Here is a 13,626-nt window from a genome sequence, read left to right as displayed (position 1 = left end):
AAATATAAAATATAAAAAAATAATTTAATCCATGAGATGAACATAATTAAGCATATTCTATCTTATTTATTTATTTGTATATCAAGATAATATTTTTTAAATATCATAATAATTAAATTAATAATTCTCAAATAGAATCCATATAAAATTAATTATTATAATTAAAATTGAGTTTTGTAAAATTTTATACGTAAATGAAAAAAATGCTGATATATATATATATTTTAAAACTAAACATTTAAAATGTAAAACTTTAATAATAAAAAAATGTTAATAATAAAAAAATGTGAAACTTTAATAATAAAAAAATAATATTTTTAATAATATATATAATTTTACATAAATTATATTTGAGATATAATTAGGAAAATTTACTCATAAGTCCTAGTTTTTTAAACGTTGAACCATTTAGTCCTAAAAGTTTTATTATGCTCCATTTAGTCCCATTTTTACATCAACATGATGTGAATGATGTAAATGATCTGATGTTTCATTCTATAATTTCAAAATTTATTGAAATCTGATGAACATTAGATGTTTTTCATCCTATATTTTCAAACATTATTGAAATTTGATGAACATTAGATGTTTGAAATCCAATGTTTGTAACATGACTCTGATGTTATTAACATTGTATCTGATGTTATTAACATTGTAATGGGACCTTTCAGTGTATAAGAAAACTTTTAGGACTAAATAATGCATAAGTTATTAATTTGGGATTTATTGGTGCATCCCCCATATAATTACTAGTTTATAATTATTTGTCTTATGTTTTTTACCGAGAACAAATCACGAGAACAAGATAAACTCCTCGTCAGACACGCCCCCTTTCCTTTCCTTGTCCATCTCTCAATCTCTCAAAAACGAAAGATTCTCTCTGTCTCTGTCTCTGTCTCTGTCTCTCTCTCTACATTTATAGATTTCTCATCATCAATCATCAATCATCAATCATCAATCGTCAATCTCGACCGATCAAATGCTTCAGTTGTTCTTCGCGCTAGCCTTCTCGGCTGTGCCACTGACTCTCTACGTTCCTCCGATCCGTAGCCTCAACCTCTTCGTGGAGTCCGTGGAGCAGCTCTTCCGCCAGACCACCTCCTACTCCCTCCACGCCTTCCCTCGCTTGCGCTTCATCGTCTCCCGATTCTTCTCCAATCTCCTCCGAACCTGAAGGTACTCAGTCATGTATTTCTCACTCTATATCTATATGTATATGTCAAAAAATCCTAATTTCCTCCATTGTAAATGTTCGTGATTGTGTGCGTGTTGTGTATGGTGGGTTGTGAATTGTGAGATTTTAGGTGTACATGAATTTTAATTGTAGTTCTCGAATGCGGAATTAGGGTTTGTTCGTTTGAACTTTGTTCGTTCAAATAGTTTAATAGATTTCTTCTTTTGCTTAATTTGGGTTTCTTTGAGAGACTCCTTTTGTTTTGTTTTGTTGTGTTTTGTTTTGTTTTGTTGTTGTTGTTTTTTTTTTAATTCGTGAATTATTTGAATTCCTAATTTTGGATGTGCCTCATAAAGAGGTTTTTGTTTTTAAAATTTTTGTTTTTTTGTTTTTAAATTGGAATTTTCTGTGGAAAATTTGTTGCCTTTGCCATGGGCTAAAAATTACACATTCACCTCCTAATAAGAATTATTGTCATTTTGATCCTCAAAAAACATTCTCTCACTTTGATCTCTAAACTATTTGTCATATTGGTCCAATTATCAATTTCTTTTATAGTTAAGGGGGCAATTTAAAAATTTAGAGGGGGGGAGGGGGGGAAGGAAAAATCACCGGAGTTCCTGAAAAAGTGAAGTTATATCTGTAAATCCAAACTCAAACCCGAACTAACCTAATCTCAACACATCCTCACCCTGAAATTCATCACTAAATAAAAGGGTATTTGAAGGATACTATAGTATACTTTTTATCTTTTTTATATCACATTTTATCTCTCTTTATTTTTTTACACATTTTTTTATAAAAAATTAAAAAATACACTTATTTAATTCATTCTAAACAAACCTTAAATCTATCTGCAATGAGACTCGTATCAATAAATGTGCATGCGACTCGTGAGCAGGCCCGGCCCTGGCCGTAGGCCCACAAAGCCATGGCTTAGGGCCACTCAAAATAGGCCCAAAATAAGGCTCCTTCTTATTATAAGTTAGTATAATATATTTGGTATATTTTAAATCTAAAATAAATTAAAAAAAGGCCCAAATTAATTTAATTTTTTTGGCCAATTAAAAGGCCAATAGTTAAGCCCAGCCCAACCATTTGAAAGGCCCATTTTTTCTAATTCCTAACCCTATCTTCTATTAATCCAACATTCCCTATATTTGTTTGATATAGCACACACCAGTGGCATAGGGACGGAGTAGCAGAAAAGGTAAATTTTTATTTATTTATTTATTTTCTATTCAATTAATTAAATATTTATTTTGTCTTTTGTACAATTAATTGCTATTATAATATTGGTATTTACATCATTAAGAAGAATTTATTTATGTTTAATAGTTCACATCACATAATTTAAAAGTTTTGTGTTTTGTTAAGTGAATTTTGATTTAAAAAAATATTTTGATCTCAGCACAGCAAGCACACGTAATTTTTTTTTTTCTATTCAATTAATTAATTTTTTTTCTAAGTATTTTTTGTGATTTTAATATAAATCTTTTGTCCTTTACCTTAATTTTTTTTTCAATTTAATAAAAAAAAATGTGAAGGGTCCCAGAAATTTAGGGTTGGTTTGGGATGTTCTAAAAAAGTGTACTTTTTGACTTATTGGCTTATATGAGTTGGGTTTGGGTTGGATTTGATGTGATGTGTTAGAGAGGTGATGTGATTTAAATAAAATGATGTGACTTAAATAGGATAGTGACTTTTTGTATTATTTAGGACATGCCAAACCAAGCCTTAGTAGTTGATTATCGACTTTGGGTCCCGAAAATCTCAGGACCAGACCTGCTCGTGAGTAAATGGGACAAGAATTAAGATTATATGTACTTTTAATCTAAAATATCAACTTTATGTCTAATGAAAATTACAGTAGATATGTTTTGTTAAAAGGCAAAAAGGTTGTGAATCGAAATTTAGAATTGGGAGAGGAGAGATCATATGATGCGTTCGTGCCATTGGTAGAGGGAATAGGACTGAAAGGAAAGGGGAGGGAAGGGGAGGGAAATGAAATGTGAGGAGGGTTGGACCAAAGTTTTGAAAATAAAAAATTTGATAGTTTCAAAAGGATAGTGGAGGGAAGGGAAGGGAAATTAAATGTGAGGAGAGTTGGACCAAAGTTTGAAAAAAAAATGTTGTTTCAAAATTGGTTTGGTTTGGTTTGGTTTGGTTTGGTTTTAAAATCAATTTTGAAAGATAAGTTTTTGAAAACTATTTTTAAAATTTATTTGGTTTTATATTTTGCAAATAGTTTTGCAATTAGAGTTTTTTAGTTTGGAGTTTTGTAATTTAGGATATTTTTGTAATTGAATAGATGAGTGTAAGAGAAAAAGTGATTGATTAATGTATAGGATGTGAGAGAACGTGAGAGAAGAGAGAAAAAACGATTGATTGATGTATAGGATGTGAGACAAAGAGAGATGGGATAGAAAAAGTGATTGAAAAATGTTTTGAGAAAATTGTAAACTAAGCGAATTTTGAGTTTTGATTTTTCAAAATTTGATTTTGAAAATTAAACCGAAAACAACCTCCTATTTTAAAAAACTAGATCTTATTTTTGTCTAAATTTATCTTTTATGAAGTCAAGAACTATGCTGTTATCTCCTTGTTAAATGGAAATTCCTCTTTGTAATTTTGATTAAAAATTACTTTTGGATCTTTGACAAATGGTTGAGATTTTTCTAATTTTATTGCTAGAGTAAGAATCTAAATTCAGTAAAATCTGGATTAAGATATGTGCGGCAGAGCATTAGTATCAACATAACTCTTAAAGGAGCCTCAGGTAAATTAATTATTATATATTTCGAAGATTATGTTGACATGGTTTGAAAACAATGAACATGAGATTAAAAATAACATGACATGGTTTGAAGACGATGAACATGGCGGATAAATTACAAAATGCCATTCATGTACATGAGACTATGGGTGTTTTGGACTCATGTGATAATTGTTGTTCAATTAAGATTAAAAGGAAGTATTAAGGGCATAATTAGAATAAATAATTTTTTTATTTACAGTCCCTCTTACAACTAACTCAAAATGCTAATTTTATTTTAAAATTTTTTGTCTGACGATTAGGACATAATTTATAATATTATGAGAGAATATGAGTGCGGAAAATTGAAGGAGTAATGAGAGATCAAATTTGGGAGTGAGGTTTCGTTTGGGAAGAAGAGTTGGGTGGGTTTGGAACTATTTTAGTTATAAAAAGACAAAATAAGTTTTTTTAGTTCAATAAGACAAAACCTCACATTAAACTCATAATTATTACATTTTTTTTTCATAAAAAACTAAAAAACTCTTCCCAAACAAGGTTTTTTAGTCTCAGGTTAAAATAGTCAAAAAGTTAACCTATTTACTGAATGAACCCTAAGTTATTTCTTAAAGTAATAAAGAAATTTTTGTAACTAAGTGAGAATCGATCAACAAATTTAATATATGAAATATAGTTTAAAAAGACAATTATAAAAAATTATCAAATTTTATTCACAATATAATGGTTGGTTTGTCATTTACGCAAGGCTTATTGATTTTTTTCTCCTCAAATTTGGAAAAAGGAACTTAGACCATCTCCAATGGTTCAGTAGATATATCACCAAATTCAAATTTGATAAAAAAGATATACTTTTTGTGCTTCAATGGTTTCATCAAAATGGTATCAAATTAAGAAAACATCAAATATTTCACCAAACTGAGGATTTGAGAAGCGTTTATTAATTTACTGTGTGTAGACGTTGGGTTGGGAACCACCGGACGACTAGTTGGACGTCCGCCTCGTTGTCCACCCGATCATCCGGTTAACTGCACAAAATTGAAGAGGAAACAGCCAGATTCAAAAGGGTTACACTCAGTTCTTCGGCAATAAATGTCCTTATGGTCTTCTCTATACTCACCACCAATCTTTTTGCTCTCTACATCTTCACATCACCCCCAAAGAACCATACAGTACTTTACCATGCTCACAAGAACATCTCCCTCATCTATGAAACAATCGATCTTTCAAGACCCAACATTGCGAATGAGCTCAAACTCTTCCTCCAACACCACAAGCTCCCTCTGGGAAAAGATTCAAGAACTGGGATCACCGAAATGGTGGCTTTTGTGGGCCAAGTCTATTTCCAAGAAGAGGTGCTTTGCCAAGTCTATTTCCAAGGTGGGTCTGTACTCTTTTTCAACTTCTCTTTGGAAGAAACCGAAGAAAACCTTGAAAACACTGAAATGGAGGGGGAAATTTTCTTTCATGAAATGCTTTTACCGGTAGACTGGCCGATCGACCAGCCGGTCGTCCACCTGGACATCTGGTGTTTTGATGATAACACCATTGGAGTGTCTGATATCAGATTGAGGAAATCATTTTTTTTACTCAGATTTGATAAAAAAAAAAAATAGTAAACTATTGGAGATGCCCTTAGGCCATAAATTCAATATTTTTTTTTGGTAAACAATTCAATCTTAAAACTTTATAATAATAACTTCAATTTTTGGGCCATAAAGATAATAATAATTTAAAAACCATATTATTCTCTATTTGTCATTTTCTCTACTATTTCACATATTAAGGGTTATTTGATAGCCTATATTAACTTATTTTTTATTTTTTTACATTTTTTAAGTGGCATCATATTTTTATTTTTTTACATAATATTTTTACAAAAATTTAAAAATATATTTATTTATATCATTTCAAATAATCCATAAGTCCAAATCAACCCCATCACCAGCTGTCACGAGCCACCTCAGCATGCCTTTTTTTTTGATGACCTGTGGATGTGCAATAGTAAGTTTATAAAATAATAAATAAAAAAAAACAAACAAACAAAGCAATAACTTAAATTCCTAAACAAATAATTTTATTAATTAATCATATCATTACAACTAAAACAAAACAATCCTTATTGCCATACACCTCCTAAAAATGGATTTCTCAACAAATTTTTTTTTTCAAAAAATACAAAAACAAATGAAAATTTATTAACAAAATAAGTTATTAAAAATATTTTTCTTCAAATTTAGAAAAAATTTAAAAATAATAAAAAGTAATAAATATATATATATATATATATAAGGCCAATTGAATTTTTTTCTTCCCAATTCATGAAAATATTAAAAAAAAAAGAAAGAACTAATTTAGGATCCAGATTAATCCACTCAAAAAATTCTAGATAGTATGTGGTAGAGATTAATTTATATAGGAATCCAGATTAATCCACTCAAAATATTCAGGATAGTATGTGGTAGAGATTAGCATATAGAAAAATGTTTGGTGACTACAAATTATGTGGCTCAAATGACCCGAAAATGCTGATATTTTAATATTTTTGGACCATTTAAGTCACAAAATTTGTGATCAGCATGTGTAAAATAATTCTGAATTTGAACAAAAGAAATTCGGACCGTCCACGTTAGATCCGAACTCGATCCGTTTACGTACTCGTCGTCGTCGTCGCTCCCCCAAATTCTCATCTCTGCAAAATCGACCCCCCTCTCTCTCTCTCTCTCTCTCTCACACCCGGCGACTCGATTGGAACGGTGAGTATGTCCGTACACAACCACCTCGTTTGATTTGATTTGAATTTTTTTCTTTGTTGAATTCCATTTTATTCATTGAAGATTGCAATTCGTAATGGGTTTACCAAGTTCCATTCTTTAATTTTAGTTAATGGGTTTGATTAGAATAGGGTTTCTTGTAACAGTTTAACTACATTGGCATTGTCCTTGTTGTTAGAGCAATTCCAACAAGCTCTGTAAAATTGGATTTCTTGGGGCATTTTTGCTCTGTAAAAATGGGGTCTAAAAGCTCTGATTCATCACCAGGCTGAGAGTACAATCTTTGCTTCGAAGGGTTTTGTTTTGGGATCACTGCTATGTTAGTTTTATGAACTGTATGTTTTCTTGAGTGATGCAATTCATGAATTTGCTTTTATTCTAGAGAGATAATGTTAAAATTTTATAAAGAATACATGATTTCCTCTAGCAAACCTGCAATAAATTAATCAAATATACATGAATGTGTTTGCATATTGCTTTATGTGCATCTGGTTTGATGTATTTTGTTTTGCTTCGTGTGTATCATCCGGTTATTATATGTCCTTTTTTTATTCATTTTGAAAAACATATTTTTTTGAAGATTTTTTTTTCCCCACAAAAATATGATTGTTGTTCAAATTCCATGTCAGTAGCCACGTCAGCAAAAGGTGCCTAATGACATTCCATGAAAAAGGTTGCCTTTTTTAATTTTGTGCATGTAGCATTTTTTGTTTTGAAAATTAGTTAAAATGGAGAGTTTTGTTGGAGTACACGCTAGCTATAGTGTTTAGGCAAAATGGAAACAATTGTTTGATGAGTTTCTAATTCAGACACATTCAATTGGGTCCCTAGTGGATTCTAAGTTTTAATTGCTTCTACGCTTTTTTTAATTGTAATGTAACTATGAATTTATCAGTTTGCTAAATTGATTCTGGTTTGTTTTGAAAGATTTAAATGAATTGCAGGAAATATAAGGGCAAATGTATGAAACAGTTTCATTTAAATTTCTTTGAATTTCAACCAATATCAACATGTGTTTAGGTCCGCAAGTTTAGCAGTGTAAGTCTTCATAACTTCACCACCAAGATTTCCAGTGTAGGTTTCTTAGTTCTGTTGAACACCAGATTTGCAATACCCAATATTTCGTAATTGTTCACTGATTGTACATATGAATCTACATGGCTAGATATTTAAATTCCAGTTCCATATGGTAAATTGACGGTTCTTCACACAATTTGTTTTTTTGTTTGTGCTGATTTTATGTATATTCTTTCCGTACATGTCCATATATTGGTTGTATTGTTGCTACTTTTAGACAGTTGCAGAAGCATGGCTGAGCTTGCCAGTGCCACATATAGGCAGAAATTAAGCAGGGTGTAGTCTAGTTTGTAATTTTTTTAACCCTTGCTGCAATTCCAGATAAATTGAGTCCTCTTCTGGCAATATCATCAATTGAAGCCCACTGATGGAATGACAAAACAAGAAAGATAAAGCAAATCATTGGCTCTGGAAAATTCTGAAATTGTGGTCTCCATGGCTTCTTCTTCTTCAACCCTTCCATGGCTTTGGGTCATCGAAGCTCTCGCAAGCTTCAAGGAAGTGGATGCATCTATTCTAATTGGTACATGTGAATCTAAGAATTTACTTAAAAAATGGTGACTTTGGTTTTACAGTCTGATATTTTCCTGCTGATAGGGTTTGATTTTGATTTTGCTTCTTTTTCTTTTTCTTTTTTTAAAATATTTTATTTATTTGTTTTAGATTTGGTTAAAAGGACTCCAGCAATATCTGACGATATGGGAAAAAGTGCGAGAGAAATGGTCTCTTTGAGAATTTTGGAGAGTTTTTTCATTCAGCAAACTGGAAGCACAAAGGGTGTTTCTTCTGCCCCAGATTCCAAAATTGAGTTTGATTCATCATATCACTGTGAAGATGTTGTTCGACAAATACTGCATGAGGTAACCCCTGGTTTTATCTGAGCTCTTTAGATTGTTTGTTTAAATGGCGGAGACAAATTAAATTTGGAACGACTATAGTATTTTTTGAACTCAACGATGTCTCGCTTATATGAAATTTTTAAGTTTTCTTGAATAATATATTCATATGTATAATGTATTTGTCAGATCTCTGCATCAAATCTGAAAATGGATGGACCAGAGATGTTGAAATGGGATGTTCAGAACTTTATTAAGCATAAAAGAGCTTGCTTTCCAAAAAGCACTTTACAACAGGTAGAAAGGAATCTCTTTCATTGATGTATAAATTTGTGAGGTTATTATATAAAACCCTGTCATTTATTGTTGGTGATTTGACCCATGTTCGTTCTTGACAAACAGCTGAAGGATGCAATTCTTGAAGGAAACCATCGAATTCTTGCATCCTTGAAGGAAAAGAGTGGATTATCAATTGGCAATCAGTCTGAAAATAGAATCACTGTGGATGATGATGATCTTAATGCAGTCCCAGGGAGACTTGAGAAGAGCAGTGATAGTGCAACTATGGAAGCAGGAGGGAACTTAACTGCTCCAACCGCTGAAAATTTGGATGGCCTCTTGCGAGAAGATTCACCTAATAGAGATTTGTTACCCTCTAAGAGGGATAGGAGTGACTTGGATACTGAAAATCAGTCTGCAAAATCCAATGAAGATCTTATCAATATGGACAATGGTTGTGATCCCCGTTTGCATAATGCCAAGAAGCTCAAAAGGGGCGCTGCTTGTACCAGTGAGGCAGTTGGTCAGAAGTCTGTTCCTATAATTGGAAATGAACTTTCAGAAGATTCATCTAGAAGAGATGGAGAAAATACTGTAAGAGAAGGGTCTGATTTGGCCATATTATCTCAAGTGGGAGGCTCGAAGGAAAACAGGTTCTCAGAAAACAATCATGATCGGCGTACTAATCCACAGATTTCTTGTAACAACGATACAGTGCCTTTAGGTACATCTGGAGATGGACCAGATTGTGGTCTCCCTGTTAATGGAGCCAAGGATGATGGCAAGGATTGTGCTGAAATGGGAACATCAAATGCTGCACCTCCAGACGAAACTCATCAAAGTATTTGTGTTGATGAAGCCAGAGATAAGTGTGAGAAGGCCCAACTAAATACATCTAATGGTGTACTTAATGATGGATCCTTCCAGAACTATTTTCCTGACAGTGCCAAAGATGACATGGTACATAATCCTATACAAGAAATGTCTAGCGATAGTGATGGTTATCAGGACGAGAAGGTTGATGTTGCCATGGAGAAACGTACTTTCTTGAACTCTCAGTGCACATTCAGTGTGGATTCCCTGGCAACAGTTGACTGTACAGAGCTTACTCTTTGTATGAAGTGTAATGAAGGTGGTCAACTATTGGTTTGTAGTTCAAGCACGTGTCCGTTAGTGGTTCATCAGAGGTGCTTGAGCTCTGCACCCAGCTTTGATGACAGTGGGAAATTTTACTGCCCTTTTTGTGCATATTCTCAGGCAATTTCGAAGTACTTTGAAGTCAAGAAAAAGGCGTCTTTAGCTAGGAAAGATCTTGCTGCTTTCATTGGATTGGAGAATGGACATCGGGCAAACAAACTTTGTAAGAGATTTCTTAGACCAGAGCAAAATCAGTTGAGACGAGATGACAACGTGAATGGAAACAATCAAACAAACTACAATGGAAACCATGTAAATGAAGTCAATAGTTCTCAATACAGGGAAAATGTAGAAGCTAAGCAACAAGCAGAACCTTCAGTATCAGGCTTTAATGGCAATCTATCTTGTCGAGAAGGTGGTGTGACCGTAAATGATGGAACACTTGCGGAGACACATCAGATTGATGAACGGTCTGGTTCTAAGCTTCATGAAGATAATCCATCTTGCAGAGACGCAGAGATTGTCGATCTGACCAAGATACTTGCTGGAGATGGAAAGCAACAGGAAGTTTTACAACAACTGATTACTGATTCAACCCAAAAAGCTGCATGTCCACCGAGTGCTGATGCAGAGGAAAGTTCTGAAGAAGAAAATGATAAGACCTCTTCTAATTACTCCAGATCACTCAGAAGAAAAGAAAAAAAGTAGTAAGTTTGTCGTATTTGTAGATGATAGGGGTGTTTATTTTCTGCATGTCTATGCTAAAGTAAATCACTCTATTCTAACCAGCATCCAAACACTAATATGTTCTTCTTAATTGGCAAATTTCTGTTAAATAATTGATATGCTTTTTTATCAACTTTAATTTGTTGCAAGTATTTGAATGTCCAACAACTGTATGTTCTCTCCCATCCTCATGTATGCACTTGGTCTTTTGAATACTCTGATTTTGGATTTGGGTGCTGCTATTTTGATTGATACGGGATGAACTTTGTTCCAATCTGCAGCACTTACCCGGCAATTCCTCAGTTGAGGCGAAAGAAACTCCCATGGACAGCTGCAGAGGAGGTCATACTAAAGGTACTTTTTTTAAATATTTTTTTATGCATATATTTCTGCACCATGAGGGCATGATGTATATTTTTTCCTTAATAATTCATATATGCTATTACTGCAATGTAATAAGATTACATCATGTCCAATCTAGGCGAAGTCATAATGTGTTTTCATCTCAGATTTCACTAATTCCATAGTTCTCTAGTCAAATTTTGACATTCACCTCTACCCACTTCACCTGGGACCTTGAAAAGAACGGGAAGTATTTTGGGATAATGTAGTCCGAAACAAAAAAGAAAGATGAAAAAAGTTGATTTAAATAATGGCAATTGGCCATACAAGATGGAGTTAAACTTGAGTCTAAGTTTTTAATCTCTTTATTAATTCTCCTCTAGTGGAATGTGTTATTCGACCTTTCTCAATTAGCATTTAAGGGCTAAGGGTAGGTCTGGATATATGATTGTCCTACTCATTAACTGGGCGTCTCCGAAGCTTGTCTCCACTCTAATTAACTCTTGCTTGTGTGACTTAAAACTAAAAATTTTACACTATAGGCATTCCACAGTGCTCTTGGACCTACTGATTCTAACCCTAGATACTAGATAGCTGATAATATATATATATATATATATATTTTTTTCTTACCCTAGATGGCATCTGGAAGCACTGCAAGGGTGAGGATAAGGTAACTTTGCTGCAAGGGTGAGAATAAGGAAACTTTCCTTACACCTAGAGGCAAAAAAAAAAAAAAAAATGATTCACACATTTATGGCCTTTCATTGCTCGGGATTCATATGGATTTAGGAGTAGCACAATCTTTTGGGTTTGTTATTCTGATTTATTTCCTTCTTTTGATTAATGTTTGTTGGAAATGTTTTGCATTGATAATTATTACCATTGTTTGCAGGAGGGTGTGAATAGATTTTCAAGTGTTCAAGATAGAACTATCCCATGGAAGAGGATTTTGGAATTTGGGGTTGATGTGTTTCAGAAAGGTCGAACCTCAATAGACCTCAAAGATAAATGGAGGAATATTTGCAAAGGAAGCCCCAAGTCGAACCCAAAGTCAAAGTGAAATTTTGTCAACTTGGTCTGTTTGTTGCATATGTAAAAATATACTCTGTTTTTGGCTTCCCCTTTTTAAACTTCATCATGTTCTCTTTTTGCTTTATGTATTCAAAATTAAGTTGAAGTAATTTCATGATATGAAACTTTGAAATGCGGAAAATATTTTTGTAATTGCTATAAGCCTTTGTTTGGATTATAGATTTGAGAAGGAATTTAAAAGAAGAAAGAAAAAAGGTGAGAAAAATGCAAATGAAATATATTTATATTTTACTTGGGGTGTTTTAGGAATTAAGTTGACTTTTTGATTTTTTATGGAAAGACGTACAAAAAAATAAAAAGAGTTATTAGATTTTTTACTTTTAAACTAAAATAGTCTATCCCCAAACAGAGCTATACATTTAATCTATATTTTTTATTTTCCTTTTTAAATTTCTACCCAAATTTATAATTCAAATTCAACTCTAAATTTATTTTACTTCTCAATCACTACTCCTTTTGGTGACAATTTTTGAGGGATTTGTTGGTTGATCCCTCACTGTCTAATTTATTTTTCAAAAGGATAAGAATTATATAGGTACTTTTAAAACCGATTAATATTTTAAAACTTGTTTATTTTATTATACTATCTTCATATCTATCAGCTCTCCTATTAAGCTATTTTCTCAGTGTATTTCAGAATAAAATTTTACTCTGAAAGTACAATTTTACTCTGAATCAGAGTAAAATTTACTATGATTCAAAATAAAATTTTAAATTTTGTACCCTCTCCACTTCTACCAATTGATGACAAACTAGATCTAAGGACTCTGTTGGTACGCTATTGCTGCCTTTATATCTAAAGCTCTCAAATCTAAATCTCTCGCCTTTTAGCTTTCTGAAACTCGTTTTCATCATTTTCCTTCCCAACATAATGACACGGGGAATAGAGCAAAAACATGAGGGTTTGGGTGTAGTGGATCTGAGAAGAGAGAAAGGGATAGAGAGATTTGAGGATGGTGCAGTGGATGTGACATCGCGGACGGTGGTGAACCGACGGTGAGAACTAACCTTTGGTGGAAAAATCCAACCTGTGATGCACACTCTCTTCTCAACCTTGTCATTGGTGAGCCACCACGAACCGATCATGACAATAATGCAAAAGATTGGGAAGACAAGAGGTTTTGTAGTCATCGACGGCGATAGTTGTGGCAGCGGAGGTGAGATACTCGACGGAGGATCAGCGGCGGCTTCTCAGTCGGGCGATGGGGGAGATTGACTAAGATTGGAAAAGGGAGAGGGTATAATAGTCTGATAAAATATTTAAATAAATAATTTTGTCCTTTATACAAGACTTTATAATTATGAGAGAGTTTTAAAAGTATAATTTTTTTCTTGGTTCTTTTAACAATAAAAGGAAGGTAAGAGGGGTTTATAGCCAAATTTCCCATAAGTTTTCTCTCTTTTTTTGGGATA

The 13,626-nt window shown here is 32.9% G+C and overlaps 1 protein-coding gene across 9 annotated transcripts; it reads left to right on the top strand.

Moving 5' to 3' along the window:
- Window positions 1-773: 773 nt before the first annotated feature.
- Window positions 774-12,334, top strand: LOC114312751 (uncharacterized). Of its 9 annotated transcripts, none has more exons than XM_082893158.1 (7): window positions 774-1,176; window positions 8,016-8,321; window positions 8,462-8,658; window positions 8,824-8,931; window positions 9,037-10,757; window positions 11,058-11,130; window positions 12,014-12,334. In XM_082893158.1, the coding sequence occupies exons 2-7, from the start codon at window positions 8,234-8,236 to the stop codon at window positions 12,179-12,181; spliced, it is 2,355 nt and encodes a 784-aa protein (XP_082749284.1). In that variant the 5' UTR covers window positions 774-1,176; window positions 8,016-8,233; the 3' UTR covers window positions 12,182-12,334. The 9 variants fall into 9 exon arrangements, with proteins under 9 accessions (XP_082749284.1, XP_082749287.1, XP_082749290.1 ...); XM_082893161.1 differs by having other exon boundaries at window positions 784-1,176; window positions 8,120-8,321; XM_082893164.1 differs by having other exon boundaries at window positions 844-1,176; window positions 8,159-8,321.
- The last annotated feature ends 1,292 nt before the right edge of the window (window positions 12,335-13,626 follow it).

This window comes from Camellia sinensis, chromosome 10 (genome assembly GCF_055761805.1).
Source record: "Camellia sinensis isolate YWXY chromosome 10, ASM5576180v1, whole genome shotgun sequence".
NCBI classification, from domain to species: domain Eukaryota; kingdom Viridiplantae; phylum Streptophyta; class Magnoliopsida; order Ericales; family Theaceae; genus Camellia; species Camellia sinensis.
This window is presented reverse-complemented; position numbering and strand designations above follow the sequence as displayed.